Raw genomic sequence first — 22,902 nt, 5'->3', positions numbered from 1 at the left:
TTCACACAAATCTCCAGTTCCTGATTGGTCACTCGGTGGTGGTACTTTTTCGTAGCCTCTATCCCATGTAGCGGTAGAGTTACTGAGATGGGCGGAAGTTCACTCGGTCTGACTATCAGCTCGCTTCATTCCCGGCAAGAGGAATGTGCTTGCCGACAATCTGAGCAGAGCGTCGCAGGTAGTGCCTTCCAAATGGTCTTTGGATCATCTAGTAGCCAACAAAGTCCTGACTTGTGGGGTTCACCAACTGTGGATCCATTCATAGCGGCCCTGAACTTCAGTCCCAGACCCCAGGGCTCTCTGGCAAGATACGTTCCAACAACGGGGAGACAACATCAATGTTTACGTATTCCCACTATTCTGTCTGATGGCAAGAGTACTCATCAAGGCCAGAACATCGGTCAATCTTTCGATGACCCTCATAGCTCCGCTATGGCATCATGCAAAATGGTTCCCAGACCTACAGAGCTGCCAAGAGAATTTCCTTCTCGACACAATCTACTCAGACTACCACATGTCAACATTTACCATAAGGCAGTAGCTTCGCTACGCCTTCACGCGTGGAGACTATCCAGCATCTCCTCACTCAGAGAGGTCTTTCGCAACAAGTCACGAAGAGGATGGCTGGATAGCTGCGTTAGTCATCAGCTTCACTCTACCAGGTTAAGTGGAACGTCTTCTGTGATTGGTGCCGTAGAAGGGATCTCGATCCACTCTATACCACTATTCTAGCAATAACATAATTCCTCGTGTATTGAGGGAAGAGATGCATCTTTCGGTTTCAGCGGTTAAAGGCTATCGCACAAGCTTGATTCGCCTTTAAACTGAAAGGAATGGGCATTTCCTCATCGCTAGAACCTTCCTCCTCATACGAAGTTATGAACTTACCTGTTCTCAGTCAGAAGTGAGACCTCCCCCATGGAACGTGGTTCAAGTTCTTCGGTCCCTAAAAGGATCCCCGTAGGAACAATTACAACAAGCAACAGATTACCGCCTAACTTGGAAGACGGTGTTCCTGCTCACTTTGACCTCAACCAAACGAGTTAGCGAACTTCATGGTCTGTCGTATGATGTCGCCCATTCATGGGGATTTGGAGAGGTAAGCTTCAGCTTCGTCCCTGAGTTTGTTGCCAAGACTCAGAATCCTGGAGTTTCATATCTTAGATTCGACTCCATCTGGATAACGAGTCTCCACGCTGTAACTGACGACCCAAATCATCTGGTACTATACCCAGTAAGATGTTTGAGGCGCTACCTCAAGAGAACAGCAGCAGCTCTGCTCAGAGTGCCCTCACTATTCGCAGCACTGGTGAAAACGAGGAGGATCATGAAGAACACAATCTCCAAATGGATTTGCAGGGTCATTGACCTTGCCTTGAATCCCGTTCCTCTTCCAGCATGTCGTCCCAGAGCCCACGATGTCAGGGGCGTAGCTATGTCTCTGGCCTTCAAAAGAACTACTCTGGGACGCAGGTATTGCAAGTGGGCGTGTGGAAACTCCAAACTATGTCCACCGCCCACTACCTGCAAGATGTGACACACAGGAACATCAATATGTTTTCTATCGGTCCTGTGGTGGCTGCACAACAGCTGGTTTAGTACCTCAAGTTCCTTTTTGGACAAGTAGCAGAAGGTTGAGGGCATTGATTACCTGGGCTTTAGTTTGAGTGACTGAAAATGAATGTCTGGTTCTTTTCCTTCTTCATCCTCCCCTCTCTTGGGGAAATGAGCATCCTGGACCCTCTGCACAAGCTGACCTCAAATCTCTGTAGGTAAACCATTGCTCCCTTGCGTAACCTAGTATTGTTCTAATACTATTGCATCCCCATACCTTGGCGAGGTGGTATTGGGAATGTTTCGGTCTCTTCAATTATTTCCTACAATACTTGGGATAACCTTTACCTTGACAGTCACATTGCTAGTATATCACCACACACAGCTTGTGTAGGCTGCGGACCATGCTTAGCAGGTTTAGGTAGATGTTAGGGTCTCCTTATTTTTGCATGAAATTCTGCACAATAGGGAGTACCTCGGCTAAAGCCAAAAAGCCAGATTGGCAGGGACATCCACCCTCCTAATGGGTGAGTCTCCCCTGTAAATAGCATTGGTTTGTACTTTAGTTACGGATCAGATGACAAATTCGGAGGTAATTTGTGTTTTTCCTAACGATACAAAACTTAGCTATTTATACATACTTGCCAGCCAACCATGTCCCCTGTCGAAGTCGTACCTCCAAGCAAAGTGAAGCTCAGTCACAGGTGTGTGAGTGAGTGGTGTAGCTAGCTAACACCCCCCCTCCCCCCACTAACTATCGGATAGGTAGTTAACCCTGGCTAATTTCTAATGGCTCGTCCTTCCAGCTTCGCGAAAGTAATACCCCTATAAATAGCTAAGGTTTGTATCATTAGGAAAAATACAAATTACTTCCAAATTTGTCATTTTAGAACAGATTTGGGGTTATTTTCTTGTCTGTGACTAACAAATGAAAGTTTCTTTTATGACCTTGCAATGTCAACTTGATTTGTAGTTGCAAAGAAAAAGTACTGTAATGACAATTCTTTTTATATTGAATAATAGCTCGGGACAAGAGCAGATTTATAAAATACACGTACCATGCCGAATTGTTGGCAGCAATTCTATAAGGAAGGATTTTTATGATAACAGCTATATAAGAAAATTTTATTTGTTATATACATTTATTTTTTTAATGTGCTACATATTTCTATGGGTGAATTGGTCAGTATGAAAATATAAGTACTGTAATGCATACTGTATATTTCAGTAGTAATAACATAATACTGTCCAGTATGATAATAGTGATAATAATAATGATGATAATAGTAATACTTATGGAGACACCATACAAATATACAATATTTTTATGACCATCATCTGCAAACTATTTGGTGCTATGTGTCATGACATACTAATACTATATAAAGATGTTACTAATGAATATTATTAAAAGATGCTCTAAATACTTAAAGTATGTCATATGTAAAGATTCTCTCTCTCTCTCTCTCTCTCTCTCTCTCTCTCTCTCTCTCTCTCTCTCTCTCTCTCTGTCTCTCTCTCTCTCTGTCTCTGTCTCTCTCTCTGTCTCTGTCCTCTCTCTCTCTCTCTCTCTCTCTCTCTCTCTCTCTCTCTCTGTCTCTCTCTCTCTCACTGTCTCTCTCTCTCTCTCTCTCTCTCTCTCTCTCTCTCTCTCTCTCTCTCTCTCTCTCTCTCTCTCTCTTTTCTTCACAGCAGGTGTGAACAAAGTGATAACATGGTTTACTAATTATATATTGATAATGTTTATATAAAATGCTCTCATATTAGTATACTATAGATTAATCTAAGCCCAACTATTGGTTATCTCAATACTTATCAAATGTTTTATTGAACTACTTTTGGATAGCAGGCAATGTCTTTTGGAAATGAGTTTTGAATTCCTTTCATTCTCAGGTTTGCAACCCATTGTAATTGTATCAGTTCACAAATATCTATTACTCAGAATGTAGGACAGTGTTTATCATTTATTTTACCTCAGCGTAGGTGCTGAGGAAGCTTGGATTATCAGGTACAGATCTCAGCATCCATTTAGTTGAAGTTTCTTCAGAACTTAGCCAGATACAAGAGCAGAAATTGTGTGCAACAAGTTCTCCAGTTGTTGGTGAGTTCCCTTTACTCTTTACAACTGTTATTTTCACCCTTTTAAAGATTTTGAATCTAAACAATTGGTGTCAGAGAATTAATTAAAAATACATAAAGAATATAATTACTGTACTTATAGTCTGTGACATCCAGTCATACACCATTTATAGGTAAAAGTTTACGAGGTGTAAGGATGCACACCTTGGCATTATCATGCTCGCATGCTGCAATCCCGGGTTTAAAGCTTAGCTAGTTAAGGAACTTCCACCCACCGAAGTGTGAGTCTCCTATGTAAAGAACGTAAGCTTTGTACAGTATTCTGTTTAGGAACAAATGACATTTAGAAGTTTTATAGCCTTATGCCGTTTAGTGCTAATTTCCTCTCCTATGTAAAGAACTCAAGGTTTATATTAGTGTATTAGGAAAAATACAAATGACTTCCAATTCTTTCTTATTACTTACTATATCGTTAGAAATTTCTACACACATCATTTAATAGGCAATCCCTTTTGTTTGCATTTAGTCAACAATAACAAAATACCTCTAATAACAGTCTGATAATTTATGATCATTTTACAGTCATATGATTGTTTTAAACTGTTATAAATGGTAATTGTGCATTCCATATCCAGTATATTTCTCCTAACTTCAGTTCTAAGTCAGTTGGAAATTATGCTAACCTAAATGCTATTACTACAGTACTGTCATTAACATTACCATGAAAATTATTTAATCGGAGAAAGATAAAGAAAACTCAACCATGTCTGTATGTTTACATTTTCTGTCTGAGTTTTAAAGAATTTATGGTGTGTGTGTGTTATATCCTCGGTTCATTTTGTACCAGATTAAAAAAATGCTACCTGTTATCCTGCATAAGGTTTTTGTTTCCACAATGCAAAATATTCTGCGAAAGCTTTTGCATTCATATTACCTAGCCATGGGCTTAGTTGGGTTTAGGTACTGTATAAATAGTGTCATGAGTCAACAGGAAGGGAAATTTTACAGAATCCTAGGAACCCAAGGCTGAGTATTTCCACATATCAATGCATCTTTTATTAAAGAAATACTTTTGCCAGTAAACCTTCCTATAATAAATCTCCCATGATTTTGGCTCTGCCTTTATCTGAGTGTATGTAAGCTTTCTTTAAGACAAGTAGTTCTTTCCATGGCTCTTGCCACTTGAGGTTGCTTCCTTAGGTCCCTTATTTGATCAGGTCTAAGGACCTTTGCTCAGCACAGGAAAATGTTCTCGGACAGCTAAGGAGCGGCTTAGCTTGGGGAATAGTGTTGGTACTTCATTGGGGATTATGTCTGTTGTTGTTTCATTGTTGGGGGTGATTTTTTCAGTGGCTTTGAAGAAAAGGAATCCGATTTGTTTTCTCAAGAGAGCTGTGTTTCATTCACAGAAGCACACATTGATGTTTTCCCCAGTTATAGATCCTCTTATCGATCCAGTTCAGATGGAAATAATGACAGAACATAATTGAGGTCCTAATCAATGGGAAATTTATAGACTGTACAGACTTAGAGGTAATTTCTTGGTCCAAGTTCCATTGTTTATCTCGTTCTTTTTAAACACAAGACTTACCTGGTGGTTATATATATAGCTTACGTCCCTGACGTCACGGCAGAAAAATTCAAAACTCTCGGCGATTGGATAGCCAGGTGTGCTACCCATTCCCTCGGTATTCATATCTGCCCTGCCGGTGCTATCGGTAACATTGGTTGGATATTCTCCTCGCTTTTTGACTGATTATTGCTATCCCTTTGGTGAAGTACAATAATTCTGGTTTTTGACTCTCGCTTGATTGATTTTTCGTTTGGAGACACTAGTTATATGTTTGGATATTGATTTTTTGACCCTTGCTTGTTTTTTATCTCTGTCAAAGTTCAAAATGGCTACCCCCTCTAGTGGTTTTAGGGTGTGTGCTAGTGGATGTAAGACCCATTTATCAAAGGCCTCCATTGATCCTCATTCATTATGCATTAAATGTAGGGGTAAAGTTTGTAAACTTGATGATAGGTGTGACGAATGCCTTATTTTGTCTGATCATGAGTGGCTTGATTTCAATCGTTATATTCATAAGTTAGCTAAAGATAGGGTAAGACGTAGTTCTTCTCTTTCTTCTAAAGATTCCTCTCCCTATGTCACTGTTCCTATTCCTTCTCCTGTAGTGGTAGTTCCAGATCCCGCTACGAGTACCATGAATGAACCAACACTTAAAGATATGATGTTGGCTATCCAGGCGTTGGGTACGAAGGTAGAGTCTATCGCTGCGGATAGAACGCAGTTAATGGCTGATGTTAAACAGCTAAAAAGTGATAGTGTTAAAGGTACAGTGAGTGTTATAAGTGCTGTGGAGGGTACGCCTGCTCGGGCTTGTCGTTCTCCTAGTCCTGGACCTCTTCCAAGCTCCCCAACCCCTGGGACAAGGAATGTAGAAAGACAAAAGGAAATGAGAGGCATTACTAACCGAGCAGACGTTCCCTTGAGCGTTCGTGCATCATCGGAGGATGATTTACCTAAAAGAGGTTGGAGTCAAACTTCTAGACCTCTTAAGAGGAAAATTAACCTATGTCCTTCCAGGACATCGCAAGCAGGCTGTAGTCACTGGAACAGTCCTGAACGCTTTTTGTCTGAAGGAAGCTCGCCTTCTAGTGGCCTGCTAGAACATTAGTTGAAAATAGTCCTTCTGTTGAGCAGTTATCAGACCTGGCCGTAACATCCTTTCATGCTCCTTCGCCTCCTTCAGATTGGATCTCACCCGCTGTTCGCTCTAAGTGGTCTTTGAGCGGTGGAGAGGAAGAACTTGTGATTAGTGTTTCGCAAGACTTTAATTTTAAGATGTTGTAAGAAATGCAGCAGAAACTTTCATCTTTTATGAAAGGCTACCAACCTACTGAATCCTCCTCTCTTAACACTAAGCGGCGCAAGGCGGAGAGTTGGCGAACGCTTGGTGATAAAGTTTCTAAACACGTTAAATGTGCGACTACGCACAGAGATGATAGGGAAAGTAAACGTTCTTTACGAAAGGCTGATCTCTTGGGCTTTCAGGAAGTCAGGCGTTCTCCTAATCGAGCTGCTGTTCATACGCTTAGCAGTGATTGTGATCGTTCTGCTAAAAGTGCTTTCAAGTGTTCAGCTAGGCGTGACGTAGAGCGTGATCTCATCAAGCGTTCAGAGCATAAGCGTCCTCCCATCGAGCGTTCAGCTGAACGTGAGCGTGACGTAGAGCGTGACCTCATCGAGCGTTTAGAGCGCAAGCGTCTTCCCATCGAGCGTTCAGCTGAACGCGAGCGTGACCCCAGGCGTCCTCTCATTGAGCATTCATCGGAACGCAGGCATTCTTACATCGACTGCCCTCTTGTATGTGATGCAGAACAACAAACATCTAGACAGGACTTTGATCTTAATGCAACGGTTTTTAACTCTGATTGCGCGGACCGAGAGCGTTCTGAGGAGCAGCGAGACTTTTTATCAGAGGAAGAAGTTGATGTTCCTCTTTCACCATCCAAACCCTTTGAGGAGTTATCTGAGAATGAGGACTCTAAATCTTTTCGTCATTCTGTAGACTTAAAGAAGCTGATGAAGATTTTTCATGTTGAGTTCCCAGAGTCTTTTATTCCTGTGGCTCCATGATCGCCTCATCAGAGTTTACTCTAGGGAAACCTTAGAAAAAGTCTCTCTTCACTAAAATGGTGCTCTCTCGTTCATCTAAAAGAGCACTTAAATTAATGGGAGACTGAATGGGTGCCAAGAAAGAGCAAGGGAAAGCGGCCTTTGCATTTCCCCCTATTAGGTTGGCTTCTAGATCTAGTGTTTGGTACGATACGGGAGAAGTTCTCGGCTTGGGAGTTCCTGCCTCTGCCCAAGGAGATTTCTCAAGCCTGTTAGACGCTCCTCGTAGATCGGCCATGAGGAAGACTAAGATGTTTTGGTCTACTTCTGAATTAGACCATTTACTCAAAGGTGTTTTCAGAGCCTTCGAGGTATTTAATTTCCTTGATTGGACTCTGGGGGCCTTGGGCAAAAAGATGACTACACTCAAGGAAGGAGAGACTGCGAACCTAATCCACATCATGTCATGCATGGATAAGGCATTGCGAGATGGGGCTAATGAGTTAGCTGCTATTTTTTAAATATCTGACTTAGCCGGTGGATATATATATAACTAACGTCTGACGTCACGGCAGAAAATTCAAAACTCGCCGGCAATCTGGGATTGGGAAGCTAGGTGTACTACTAGCGCCACCACTCTGCAGGATACTGGAACCATTCCAAAAGTCCTCAGTTCTTCTCTGCCTCTGTGGTGACAACATTGGAACTTTCATGCTTGCGCATAACCTTCAAGTTTGTAACAGCTTTGGTGAAGTACTTTTTTTTTGTTTAATGGTTTTCGCTTGATTGGATTTTCTTACGACACTTCCTGAAACTTTTTGTTTTGACTATTTTTCACCCTTGCTTGTTTGATCTCTCTCTGGATATTCCATAATGGCCAACCCTTCCCCTGTGTATAGGAAGTGTGTGAAAGGCTGTAAGACCCGCCTTCCTTAGGCCTCAATCGATCCCCACTCCATTTGTACTAAATGCCGAGTAAATTATGTATTTTTATGGATCGATGTGATGAATATTTTAAGAAAATATTTTGAGAAAATTTTTGTCTTTTTAATAAATTTTTTCTTTGGATATTCTTCGATCTGTTTTCAAAGATTAACTAGCGTTCAGTTTATTTATGCTACGCAGTTTTCAGTCTATCGTTACGATATTACGGTTTCACTTTGTATCAAATTTGATGAATTCTTACAAACTGAAGTTTTTAAGTTGTACTAGATAAAAGGAACATGTTATTTTGCAATTAATTAGTCCTTTTAGTATTTTTCTTTAGTCAAATAGCCTTTATTGTCGGAGAGTGAGTGGCTTGAGCCATTACTCTCTTAACTTAGGGAGAGAGAGAAAGCGTAGTTCTTCTCGATCCAGATATTTATTCTCGTCCCAAGTCACTGTACAGGGAGAGAGAGAGAGAGAGAAAATGTAGTTCTTCTCGATCTAGTTTTTTAATCTCATCCCAAGTCACTGAACCTTATTAACTTATACTTTATATATTTCACTTTACATTACTATATATATATATATATATATATATATATATATATATATATATATATATATATATATATATATATAATGTTTATTAATTATTACATGTGTGATACACTTATTTACTGATGAGCCTACACTAAAGGACATATATCGCGATTCAAGCCTTTTGTGTTAAGGGAGAATTGCTTGCTACGGGCGGGGATTAACTTTTGTCCAAGGTTAATCGCTAAAGTGCCAGTGTTAGTGCAGTTAATGTGTTCAGTGCTGTGGAGGGTGCGTCTGCTTGAACCTGTCGTTCACCTAGCCTTAAACCTCTTTCAAGCTCCCCAACCCCTGGGAGAAGGAATGTCGATCGGCGAAAGGGAATGAGAGGCGTAGCCGCTCGAGCAGGCGTCCAGTCGAGCGTTCCTGATGTATCACAGGAAGTTAACCCTCACCCTAGGAAAGGTAAGGTTAAGTTTACATCGTCATCGGATAATGTGCGTGACAGAGGACATGCAGCTACAGGCTGTCCTCACTATCCAGTCTTTTTAGTCTGCTGGCAATGAGGTATCTCCTCAAGCGGATCGAAAGCTTTACCGCAAACGTTCAAGCTTCCCAGCGAACAATCGTAGTAGCGGGCGAAGATTTTCGCGCGATCGCTTTACGCTACGTTGTACGTCAAGTTAGACGTGAAGTCGAACTGCAAGTTTGACGTGAAGTCGAACAGCAAGTTAGAAGTGACGTTCAGCTCCATTCTTGTGACTCTATACGTCAAGTTAGACGTGAAGTCGAACAGCAAGTTTGACGTAAGTCGAACAGCAAGTTTGACGTAAGTCGAACAGCAAGTTTGACGTAAGTCGAACAGCAAGTTTGACGTAAGTCGAACAGCAAGTTTGACGTAAGTCGAACAGCAAGTTTGACGTAAGTCGAACAGCAAGTTTGACGTAAGTCGAACAGCAAGTTTGACGTAAGTCGAACAGCAAGTTTGACGTAAGTCGAACAGCAAGTTTGACGTAAGTCGAACAGCAAGTTGGACGTGACGTTCAGCTCCATTCTTGTGATGCTATACGTCAAGTTAGACGTGAAGTCGAACAGCAAGTTAGATGTTCAGCTCCATTCTTGTGACGCTATACGTCAAGTTAGATGTGACGTCGTACGTTAAATTGGCCTCTTCTCTCGCCAAGTTGATGCGCGGTCGTATGCAACGCCTAGCGTCAGAATCGCCCAACCAAGCAGGCCATCAAGACTTCCACACTTCAGTTGGACTCTTGTCTGAGGAAGAGGCTGTTACACACCTTTCCTCGCCTGATGTTTTAGAAGAGTTCTTGCCTCATCGAAGTTTACCCTGGGAGCGGCAACTTCGACATCTTCTTATACCAAGATGGTTCTTTCTAGGTCTCACCCTAGGAAAGGTGAGGTTAAGTTTACATAGTCATCAGATAATGTGCGTGACAGAGGACATGCAGCTACAGGCTGTCCTCACTACTGTAATGCAGTCTTTTTAGTCTGCTGGCTATGAGGTAACTCCTCAAGCTGATCGAAAGCTTTACTGCAAACGTTCAAGCTTCCCAGCGAACGATCGTAGTAGCGGGCGAAGATTTTCGCGCGACCGCTTCACCCTACGTTGTACGTCAAGTTAGATGTGAAGTCGAACTGCAAGTTTGACGTGAAGTCGAACAGCAAGTTAGTAGTGACGTTCAGCTCCATTCTTGTGACGCTATAAGTCAAGTTAGACGTGAAGTCGAACAGCAAGTTAGACGTTCAGCTCCATTCTTGTGACGCTATACGTCAAGTTAGATGTGACGTCGTACGTTAAGTTGGCCTCTTCTTTTGCCAAGTTGATGCGCGGTCGTATGCGACGCCTAGCGTCAGAATCGCCCAACCAAACAGGCCATCAAGACTTCCATACTTCAGTTGGACTCTTGTCTGAGGAAGAGGCTGTTACACACCTTTCCTCGCCTGATGTTTTAGAAGAGTTCTTGCCTCATCGAAGTTTACCCTGGGAGCGGCATCTTCGACATCTTCTTATACTAAGATGGTTCTTTCTAGGTCTTGCTATAAGCCTTGAAACTTTTAGGAAACTGGCTGCAGTCCATGAATAGATCTTTGCAGGCTGCGTTTGCTTTTTTCCTCCTGCTAGACTAGCTTCCAGGTCCAGCTTGTGGTTTGAGACAGGAGTAGTTCTCGGCTTGGGAGTTCCTGCCTCTGCCTTAATAACCGAGCACTGATGTGCAGAGCGACTTCTCAAGCCTCCTAGACTCTTCTCGTCGGTTGGCCATTCGACGGACTAATTCCTTTTGGACGTCTTCTTATTTTTCCATCTTTTCAAAGGCGTTTACAGAGCCTTCAAGGTTTTGTACTTCCTCGATTGGACTCTGGGATCCTTGGGCAAGTAAGTTGCTTCTTTGAAGCATTCTGACAAGGATAGTTTTATTCAATTTTGTCCTGCTTGGACAAAGCTGTCAAGGATGGCTCTAATGAGCTCCTTTCACAGCAGAAGTTTTTATTTTAAGCACAGATGTGTTCTTTCCTTTCATTAGGGGTCTCCCCTTATCGGAAGTCCGAGTTGCTGTTTGCGCCTCTGTCCCATCCTCTGTTCCCACAGGAACTTGTTTAAGAGGTTGCTTCTTCACTTACACAGAAACCTAACCATGACTTAGTCCCTTGATAACAGCACGAAAGGTCCTTCAGTCTGTTTTCACTCCACTTTAACCTATAGTGGAAAGGCCTTTGCCTCTGTTGGCACAGCCTTTTCGAGGAAGATCCAGCAGTAAGGTTATCGCAGATCCGATGGAAGGATAACCAAGAGGAGGGGATCTTGAGCAGGGCGAAGCAGAGTCTGACTGCTTTCGCCCTCCAACTGCAGTAGGAGCCAGACTGAAGTCCTGGCTGGCCTGGGAGAGAAGGGGAGCAGACCCTTGGTCAGTTCTTTTTTAATACAGGAAGGGTACTAATTTCCTTTCATAAAGAAACCCCTCTTGTTCGAGATCCGATAGATCTCTCTCACAGATAACGAGAGGACTCAAGATCAGCTTGTTTTCTTCAAGTTTCTCTTTTGTTGCATCTAGAGGCATTAGAAATGGTACAGGACTCTCATCTCCGGGCTTTACAACCGCCTCTTCCTGGTTCCCTAGAACTCAGGAGGATGGACTCCAGTCCTGGATGTCAGTACCCTTAACCTCTTCATCCATGAAACAAAGTTTTCGATGCAAACTTCGAAAACTATGCTAGCAGCTACAAGAAAGGGCGACTGGATGGTCTCATTGGACCTCCAGGACGCCTATTTTCTTTTTCCAATTCATCCGAGTTGCAAACGTTACCTAAAGTTCGTTTACGGGAAGGAAATCTTCCAGTTTCGAGCTCTGTGTTTCGGCCTCAGCACCACTCCTTTCGTTTTCACGAAGCTGATGCTAATGCGACATGCTTCCTGCATTCACAGGTATCAGAGCCTCCCTATTTTTGGAACTAGTGTTTACTTAGAGCATCGTCCCTCCACCGCTGTCTAGAGGATCTACTAATGATACTGAGATTGTCAAGAGTTCTGGGCCTTCTTTTGAACTTAGAGATATCCCAGCTGACTCCATCCCAGAGAATTCTTTATTTAGGGATGGAGATTCACAGTCTAGCTTTTCTGGCTTTTCCGTCTCCTACAGGAGTATACAAGTCCTCAATAAGCTTCGTCTCTTCATAGAGAAGCAGAATTTTTAGTAAGACATGGTTGGGTCTGCTAGGGACACACTCCTCTCTGGAGCAGTTTGTATCCCTACGGAGACTATTTCTTTACCCCATGCGATTTCACCTCAATTTCCCTTGGGAACTAAAGATCAGGAGAGACTCCACATCAACCAGAAGGAGCTCTTAGCAATCCTGGTGGCCCTTCTAGGTTTCGAAAGCTCAGTTCGAAACAAGGTGGTACAGTTAAACACCGGCAATATCCCAGCTTTGGCTTACATATCCAGACCGGTTGGGAATCTCTCGAAGTCCCTTTATGAGACTGTAAGGGAGCTTCTAGTTTGGGCGAAACAATGGAATGTAATTTTACTCTCACGGTTCATCCAAGAGGAGAAGAAAGTGTTAGCAGACATCCTCATCAGAAGAAACCAGGTCCTTCCCACAGAATGGCCTCTGTATCTGGATGCTTGCTAGAACTATGGCAGATTTGGGGTCGTCAGTTCGTAATCCTTTTTGCAAACTCTAAAACAAAGAGGCTAGAGACATACTGCTCCCCAGTTCCAGATCCGGAAGCAGTCCACATAGACGCTTCTCTGCTTGACTGGTCTCGCCTTGACTTGTACGCATTCCCTCCATTCAAAGTCCTGTACAAAGTTTTAGATAAGCTTGCCTCTCACGAGGGAACCAGATTGACTCTAGTAGCTCCCCTCTGGCCCTCGAGAGAATGGTTCACCGAAGTACTTCAATGGATAGTAGACATACCATTAAGTCTTCCAATCCGATTAGACCTACTCAGACAACCTCTCCTAGAAAGGTTCCTTCAAAACTTACCAGGTCTACACCTAACTGCCATCTTATTATCGAGACACACTCAAGAGCTAGAGGTTTTTCGAAGGAGGCAGCAAAGGCGATCACTAGAGCAAACGGACCTCTCCTATCAAGGTCTATCAGTCCAAGTGGGATGTTTCCTGAGATTGGTGCAGATCTAACTCTGTATCCTCTTCCACTTCCTCTCTGACCCAGATTGCTGACTTCTTGTTAGATATTAGGAGAAAACGCAGTTTTTCTTCCTCTACATTTAAAGGGTACAAGAGCATACTAGTGACCATCTTCAGGCACAAGGACTTAGTTCTCTCTAACATCAGAGACCTTCTCAAATACTTTGAGACTTCTAAGGATAGTCAGTTGAATCACCAGCCTGGAGGCTGGATGTTGTCCTGAATTTTCTCATGAGTGACAGGTTTGAACCCTTACACTCGGCTTCGTTTCGAGATCTCACTTTATGACACTTTTCTTAGTCAATCTGGAGACGGCTGAAAGAGTCAGTGAAGTCCATGCCCTTAGCAAATCTATTGGCTTCAAGGAGAGCAAAGCTATCTGCTCTTTACAACTTGGACTCCTGGCCAAGAACGAACGCCCATCTTATCTATGGTCGAAGTTTTTTGAGATTCCTACCTTTCTGATGTGATTGGTGAGTAAATAGAGAGGGACTTGTGCCCAATAAGAGCACTTAAGTTCTACCTAAGAGAACTAAAGACTTAAGAGGCAAGACGGAAGTTCTATGGTATTCGGTCAAGAAAACTTTCCTTACCTATGTCAAAGAACGACCTGTCAGATTTTATCAGACTCTTAATCAGGGAGGCTCACGCGCATTGCGGTGAGGTAAACCTCATGCTGCTGGAAGTGAAACCACACGAAGTCAGTGCTGTGACTACTTCAGTGACTTCCAAGCAGATTCGTTCTTTGCAGAGCATTAAGAACCCAACCTATTGGGAAGTAATCTGTGTTCGCCTCTCATTGTTTAAAAACTTATCCAGACTCTTTACGAGGACTGCTACACTTTGGGACCATTCGTAGCAGCGAGTGCACTAGTGTGTGAGAGTTCTACCACTACATTCCCCCTAATCCTAATACCTTTGATCTTCTCTTGAAACTATTATAATTTTGGTTGTTTGTGGAGACTGGTGTCAGTCTTCCGCAATCATTTGATTTTAGCAGGTGGTCAAACTTGTTTCTTGGGAGCGCCCAGAACAAGGGTATTAGTTGAGGTCCTGTCAAGTAATTGGATATTAGACCGTTTGACAGCTCCTAGAGATCTTCAGCCTCCTGGGAGGATCGCTGGATCTCATAAGGATAGTTACACTAATGTGAGAATCATAAAGGTCAACTTCCTTATCAGGTACGAACCCTTAAGCATGTTTTTTACAAAACTCTTGAGCAATATTCCAATGATGTTTGCTGTCTCTAACCCACCACCAAGGGTGTGAATCAGCTATATATATATCCACCGGCTAAGTCAGATGTTTAAAAATTATATTTTCATAATAAAATAAATTTTTGAACATACTTACCCGGTGGATATATATAATTTAACTCCCTCCCTTCCGCCCCTCTAGAGACCTATGGGCAGAGAAGACCTGAGGACTTTTGGAATAGTTCCAGTATCCTGCCGAGTGGTGGCGCTAGTAGTACACCTAGCTTCCCAATCTCCGATTGCCCGCGAGTTTTGAATTTTCTGCCGTGACGTCAGAGACGTTAGCTATATATATATCCACCGGGTAAGTATGTTCAAAAATTTATTTTATTATGAAAATATCATTTTATAGCAGGAATTCTCAAAAAGAGAGCCCAATTGTGTTCGTTCCTGTCTGGGAGTTTCATCCTTTCAGAAATCAGAATTATTATATTCTCTACTGTCATCATCTCTGTTCCCACAGGACCTTATTAGGGAGATTTCTTCTTCACTAACACAGAAGGCCACTCAAGACCTGGTCTCGAAGACGGCAAGGAAAGTGTTGCCATCTTCTTTCATTAGCTGCAAACCTAAAAAGGTTGCTCCTTTTCAAAGGTTTTCTCAGCCCTTTCGAGGGAGACCTTCCGTTAGAGGTAACTTCAGATCAGATGGAAGGGGACTAAGAAAAGAGGAGCAAGAACAGGGCGAAGCAGAGTCTGACTGCTTTCTCCTTCAGGCAGTAGGAGCCAGACTAAACATCTACTGGCAAGTGTGAGAGAAGAGGGGTGCAGATTCTTGGTCAGTCCAACTTCTAAGGAAGGGCTACAGGATCCCTTTTATAAATCAACCCCCTCGGTTAACTCCTATGGATCTCTCTCCCAAGTACAGGGAGGAATTAAAGAGGCAAGCATTACATCTACAAGTGTCTCTCATGTTGGAGAAGGGAGCGGTAGAGAAAGTACAGGACTGGAAGTCACCAGGCTTTTACAACTGCCTTTTCCTAGTTCCCAAGAACTCAGGGGGATGGCGTCCAGTTCTGGATGTAAGTACTCTCAACAACTTCATCCAGACAACAAAGTTCTCAATGGAGACGACGAAGTCGGTGCTTGCAGCGGGAAGGAAGGGCGACTGGATGGTATCACTGGACCTTCAGGATGCTTATTTCCATATCCTGATTCATCCAAAGTTTAAGCACTTTCTGAGATTCGTTTTCCGAGAAGTCTTTCAATTTCGAGCCCTGTGTTTTGGCCTCAACACTGCCCCACAGGTCTTTTACAAGTCTTATGCTCAATGTAGCAAGGATGCTCCACTCAAGAGGCATCAGAGCCTCCCTGTACCTGGACGATTGGCTTTTAAGAGCCCGCTCTCAAGATCGCTGCCTGAAGGATCTTCAGACAACTTTGAAGTTGACGGAAGAATTGGGTCTTCTAGTCAACAAAGACAAATCTTCACTGATACCTTCTCAAGAGATTATTTATTTAGGAGTGATGATTTGGAGTCAGGTTTTTCGGGCTTTTCCGTCTCCCTTAAGGACGGAGCAAGCACTTCAGAAGATACGTGCGTTTCTAGTAGAGCAGAGGTGGTCTGCGAGGAAGTGGATGAGTCTGTTGGGAACTCTCTCCTCTTTGGAACAGTTCATCTTTCTGGGAAGGCTGAACCTTCGACCACTACAATTTCACCTCAACTCTTGCTGGAACAAGGAGAAGTATTTGGAGAAGGTGTGTGTTCCAATCACGAAGTCAATGAGACACTGCCTGCAGTGGTGGAACGACCGGATCAAATTCCAAGAAGGTTGCTCATTAGAACTGAAGAGCCCAGACCTAGTGTTGTGTTCCGACGCCTCGGACTCGGGGTGGGGAGCAACACTGGGCAATATGGAAGCATCAAGGGTGTGGACAGAGATTCAGAAGTCTTTCCACATAAATCAAAAGGAGCTGCTGGCAGTTCTTTTGGCCCTGAAGAGCTTCGAAGGTTCAGTACAAAACAAAGTGATTCAAGTCAATGCAGACAACACCACGGCATTGGCCTACATTGCCAAACAGGGAGGAACACACACTATTTCCCTTTGCGAGACAGTGAGAGGGCTGCTCATTTGGGCAAGGGAAAGACAGGTGACCTTACTTACAAGGTTCATCCAGGGGGAAAGGAATGTTTTGGCAGACGGTCTCAGCAGGAAAGGACAAGTCCTATCCATGGAGTGGACTCTACACCTAGAGGTGTGCAAGAGTCTGTGGAAACTTTGGGGTCGCCCTTGTATAGATCTTTTTGCGACTGCAAAGACCAAGAGACTAGAGACATATTGCTCCCCAGTGCCAGATCTTGAGGCAGTACACACAGATGCATTCCTGCTAGATTGGACAAATCTAGATGTGTATGCTTTTCCTCCATTCAAGATCCTGTACAAAGTTCTTCAAAAGTTTGTGACAAGCAAAGGGACCAGAATGACCTTGATAGCCCCCCTCTGGCCTTCAAGAGAATGGTTCACAGAGGTACTGGAATGGATGGTGGATACTCCCAGAAGCCTCCCTTTACGAGTAGATTTACTCAGACAGCTCCACTTGGTAAGACACCATCAAAATCTCCAAAGTGTTCGACTAACTGCCTTCAGACTATCGAAAGACTCACAAGAGCTAGAGGCTTTTCGAAGGAGGCAGCTAGGGCGATTGCAAGGGCTAGGAGGTCTTCAACCATCAGAGTCTATCAATCCAAGTGGGAAGTTTTCAGGGAATGGTGCAGGGTCAACTCTGTTTCCTCTTCCAGTACCTCTGTAGCTCAGATTGCTGATTTTCTTTTATTCCTGAAAAAGAAACCAAGTTTTTCTACGTCAACTATCAAGGGATAGAGGAGTATGTTGACGACTGTGTTCAGGCACAGGAACCTGGATCTTTCAAATAATAAGGATCTACAAGGACTAATTAAATCCTTTGAGACAACAAAACAACAACACCAGGATTCACCAGCTTGGAATCTGGATGTTGTGTTAAAATTTCTGTCGAGTGAGTGACAGTTTTGAACCCCTGCACTCTACACCTATGAAGGACCTCACAATGAAAACCCTTTTCTAGGTTAGTCTGGCAACAGCCAAGAGGGTTATTGAAGTCCATGCTTTTAGTAGAAATGTGGGTTTTCAGGACGGTAAAGCGATCTGCTCATTACAATTGGCTTTTCTCGCTAAGAACGAGCGCCCTTCCCAACCTTGGCCTAAGGCCTTTCAGATTTCGCACCTGGCGGACGTGGTTGGAAACGAGCTAGAGAGAGAGTTTTTATGTCCAGTAAGGGCCTTCAAGTTTTACTTAGACAGAACAAAGACTTTAAGAGGCAAGTCGGAAGCACTGTGGTGCTCGGTGAAGAAACCTTCCTTGCCAATGTCCAAAAATGCTCTATCTTACTTTATTAGACTTCTAATTAAAGAGGCTCATTCTCACTGCAGTGAGACAGACTTTAGTCTTTTGAAAGTAAAGACTCACGAAGTAAGAGCAGTGGCAACTTCAGTGGCATTCAAGCAAAATCGTTCCTTGCAAAGCATTATGGACACAACTTTCTGGAGAAGCAAATCTGTGTTCGCCTCACACTATTTGAAAAATGTTCAGACTCTATATGATGACCGATATACTCTGGGACTGTTTGTAGCAGCGGGTACAGTAGTGGGAGAAGGATCCACTACTACTTTCCCATAATTCTAATACCTTTTCTTTCTCTTGGAACTTTTATTTGGTGATTTTATGGTTGTCTTGTGGAGAATGCGACAGTCTTCCGCAATCATTGATTTGTCAGGTGGTCTTTTTTGTTCCTTGAGAGCGCTCCGGAATGGGTATTAGAGGAGGCTCTGTCACAAAGAGGTGTGATCACTGGTTGGCAGCTCCTAGGGATCTTCAGCCCCCTGAGAAGACTGCTGGATCTCATAAGGATAGCAGACATAATGTCAGAGTATCATTGAAGTCAGCTTTCTTATCAGGTACGAAACCCTTAAGTTTGTTTTGTATTTTAGAAACTCTTAAGCAGAATTCCAACTATATTGGCTGTCTCTAACCCTCCACCAAAGGTGTTAATCAGCTATATATATAACCACCAGGTAAGTCTTGTGTTGAAAAATTTTATTTTCATTATAAAATACATTTTTGAACATACTTACCTGGTGGTTATATATAATTAAAATCCCCTCCTCCTCCCCTCTAGAGACTAGAGGCATGGAAGATATGAATACCGAGGGAATGGTTTCCGGGTACCTCGCCAGGGGCGTATGGGTAGCACACCTGGCTATCCAATCGGCGATTGGCGCGAGTTTTAAATTTTTCTGCCGTGACATCAGGGACGTAAGCTATATTTCTGGGGCGACCTGTGACGGCCAGTGAAAAGGTCCTTCTTTACACTTTTCTGATATAAATCTTCCAAATATACCAGAGAAAGATAAAAGCATGGAATGCAGAGGTTACTACCCTCGCGCGAGCACCTTGTGGGTGTCATGTATACAACAGGGGCGTGTGAAAACCACTATTCACAGGCTGTCTTCCATTTAGATAATTCCTTCATCAAAGGGAAGGGCCGTAACAGAGGCCCTAGAAAACACACTTGGACCACGCCACCGATACCTAACACGAGCGCCCTCTAGGACATCCTTCTGTTTTGGACTTGCGCGCTTGGTCGTTTTGTTTGTGCTCTTGGTGTTTTTTCCCGTGTTTGGCTTTAATTCATCATGACTGACGCTGCTACTTCACCTTTACCAATGTTAAGTACCATAGTTTGTTTTGACAGCTTTTTACAGTACCAGGCATTTGTTCTCTTTCCAGTAATGTGGATTTTAATTTTGGGATCAGCTTGGCCTTCCTCGGTGTCGGCAGCCATTTTGGCGTTGTTCGCTTCGCTGGTATTTCAAGTTAATATTGCCCATCTGGTACTCTGTCTTCCCAGAAATCGATTTTTCCTTCGTCAAAATCCTTATATAACCACCAGGTAAGTATGTTCAAAAATTTATTTTATAATGAAAATAACATTTTTCTTTCTCTTTTATTCTGACATCTATATCTTCTTAACCCCCCTCTCCAATTAAGGGGTCTAGATAAAGGTAGATCCATCCATTTTGTGCCTCAGGTAGAAAAGAAAGCTTTAAAAATTCTTACGGATATAAAAAGCACAATCAATGACAAATCAAGGCCTGCTCCCTATCTATGGTAGCAAGCAGAATTGCCAGGTTTCAACCAAGCTGGAAGGTATTAAACCCCAGAACTTTGGAGTCTTTCAATTTTGGGAGAAGGTTTCCACTTTCCATTAAAGTATTTTCTTCCCTTTTTGTATATATCTCTTGCATTTTCATTACACCTGAGCAACTAGAAGTTGCTGGTACTTTGGTTGGAGGTGCTGAAGTTGTTTGAGAAAGTTTTTTTTTTTTTTTTTACAATGATATATTATTGGTAACAGAAGAAGATGTAGACAGTCTTGGATGATTCCTGATTCAATTCTTTCTCTTTATGAACAAGGTCTTTCGTGGAAACTCTGTTATTAGTGTTAACATTGTTACAGAAACAGGACTGGATGTTCTTGGTATCTGACAGATGCATATTTTCATGTGCTAATACACCTATGCTCATGAAAATATTGAAGATTTTTGTTTGGCAAGAAGGTAAACCATTTCTGGTGAGTGTTTTCGCATGAGCACAGCTCCCCAGTATTCACCAGGATAATGGCATCAACAGGAAAGATATTGCATGCGTTTGAGATAAAAGGTCTTCTTTACTGTGACTACTAGTTCATTCTGGAGGTTACTGAGAGACCACCGAGCTATAGTCAACCTTTTGAAGCATATCAAATCTCTTTTTTATGAATCACAGTAGCCTTGTTTCTGTATAGGGCTTTTACCTTGGAATAAAATATTCAGAAAATCTGGATTCAGTTAAGAGACTTGAGGACACTGAAGATGTCAATTATCTATGGATGAAATTTTTAAGTGAATGAAATGAGGTTGTTTCTGTAGATATGTTCTTGAAGATAGTCAAAGGGCCTCTGTTACTAGAAGAGGCCATAGATCCATGAACTCCTCTTTCTGTGGCCAATATGGGACATTCAGGATCATTCCCTTATACTTTGACTCCCTGAAGTTGTTTTTCATCATCATCATCTCCTTCTACGCCTGTTGACACAAAGGGGACAGGAAGAATCATTGTTATTGTAAACTTGTCATTGTCTAACTGAGCAATTCAAAGTACTGAACTTCCAAAATATTTGCTAGAAAATCTAGCAGGTTTATGAAAACGTCTGTAGCACTTGATTATATTTTGTTTTTATTATCTACTAGCTAAGCATTTTTAGATTAATTAAGATTTGAGTGTAGAGCTAGGTTATTTTTCTGTTTCAGTTGCTCCAACACCATATGTTACATTTAAAAAGTTTGAATCATATTTGTAAACAAATTTGGATAAAGATTATATGTAGAGCACGCAAGATTTTCTTTGCTAGCTGACTGCTAATAAGATTGTGTGGATGAAAAATTGAACCCTTAGGAGCTGGATTTGGTGCTTACTGATTACAATTTCCTTACTGTATTTTTTATCCTCAGTCAAAATGGGAGAGTACAATATTTATATCATATTTACTTGGCCTGTTTACTGCTAATAGGATGTTGAGGATAAAGAATTTATCTCACAGGAGCTGGAGCCATGGTCTCTTACTGTGTTTATTATTGTCAGTATTCTCATTGTGTATTTAATCTACTTCATAGTAATAGTAATAAATGCGTCTTCTTAGTACTATATAGTAGTAGTAATTATTGTGTATGTTGTGATGTATAATTTTGGTCTTTCATCATATTTCTGTACAGAATGGGTCCCTATAGATTGCAAAAGAAGCAGTAGAAGGAAGAGAAGACAATGGATTGCAAATTAATTTGTAATTTCTTTTAAACAGAAAACCCAGAAGACGGAAATTATTATAAGAAAAACGTAACTACCAATGGGTCATCGATATCTTGGTACAGACATCTCACTAATGTTCCAAAGGGGTTCACCATGTTTCTTGCCAATGAGTTTTTTGATGCTTTACCTGCCCATAAATTCCGGAAAACAGACAGAGGATGGCGGGAAGTTTTGATAGATATAGATGAAGGAGATGGGCCACATCACTTGCGTTACTTGCTGTCAAGGGAATCTACGCCTGCCTCAAAAATATTTATTAAGGTTAGTTAATTGAGAATACAAATACAGTAGGGTCCCGAATTAAGCGTGTTCGAATTACACGATTCCCCTTTTCCGCGATCGCTATTTTTCAAAAATAAATTTTCTGTATCTGCGAGGCTGTTCAAAGTTCGCGAGTCAAGCACTACAAAATGTATCAAATCTATTGTCTTTTTAAGTATATTGGTAGCCCTAAATACGGTGATTTATAATAAATGTTACAAAACAATATTAACATTACATTTCATTAACATAATTTCATAATGAATAGCCTATTTAAGGATAAAATTCCACATCAACAATGAAATCAACTGTTAACTGTGCGAGTCCAGCTGACAAAATGTAAACAGAAATGTGGTTACGTTCTCGGCAATCTTTATCTTTCTCCAACCTTACGATAATTGTAATGGTAGTGTTAATGATGGTATATTTAAGCATTATTTTTGTTTAGTACAGTATATTTAAAAGCCTTATTTTTCCCTCTGGGCGTTCAAGGTTTTCACGAGTAGACTGGGTTCGTTTATCGGCAGTGAATAGCCTAAACTTCGGTAACGAGTCGTCAATATTTTGTCATATTTTAAACAGTATACATTTGATTTGCAAACATTGGTTTTGTAGAGTAGACGGTAAAATAAAATCTAGAGAGAGAGAGAGAGAGAGAGAGAGAGAGAGAGAGAGAGGAGAGAGAGAGAGAGATTTGATGGCAGAAATCCCCCCCCTCTCTCTCTCTCTCTCTCTCTCTCTCTCTCTCTCTCTCTCTCTCTCTCTCTCTCTCTCTCTCTCTCTCTCTCCCTCTCCCTCTCCCTCCCCGTAAGAAATAAAACCATAGTTCACATATGGCAACTTGAGTTTAAGAATGAAATTAACATGAATATTGTTAGTTGTGGCGATCAATTCCTCGCTTCAGGGGGTACACGAAACAAAAACACGACATTCAATTACAACAGCTGATCTCTCTCTCTCTCTCTCTCTCTCTCTCTCTCTCTCTCTCTCTCTCTCTCTCTCTCTCGTTATACAATACTTACAAATAGATGAAGAAACCAAAATCGGTTTTCTTGAAGTGTCAATTAAATACAAAACGAAAAAATTATACCGTGTATACATCCATTTCAATC

General features: G+C 42.0%; 1 protein-coding gene across 2 annotated transcripts in view; it reads left to right on the top strand.

Moving 5' to 3' along the window:
• LOC137650465 (protein arginine methyltransferase NDUFAF7, mitochondrial) overlaps positions 1–22,902 on the top strand; it is a 93,795-nt gene that overhangs the window by 49,653 nt on the left and 21,240 nt on the right. For both annotated transcript variants that reach the window (XM_068383693.1, XM_068383701.1), the window contains exons 6-7: positions 3,538–3,655; positions 21,522–21,790. In XM_068383693.1, coding sequence (XP_068239794.1) covers positions 3,538–3,655; positions 21,522–21,790 — 387 coding nt within the window. The remainder of the gene's footprint in view (positions 1–3,537; positions 3,656–21,521; positions 21,791–22,902) is intronic.

The sequence above is a fragment of the Palaemon carinicauda genome, chromosome 1 (genome assembly GCF_036898095.1).
Source record: "Palaemon carinicauda isolate YSFRI2023 chromosome 1, ASM3689809v2, whole genome shotgun sequence".
NCBI classification, from domain to species: domain Eukaryota; kingdom Metazoa; phylum Arthropoda; class Malacostraca; order Decapoda; family Palaemonidae; genus Palaemon; species Palaemon carinicauda.
Note: the sequence above shows the minus strand (reverse complement) of the source record. Positions and strands in the feature narration are given on the sequence as shown.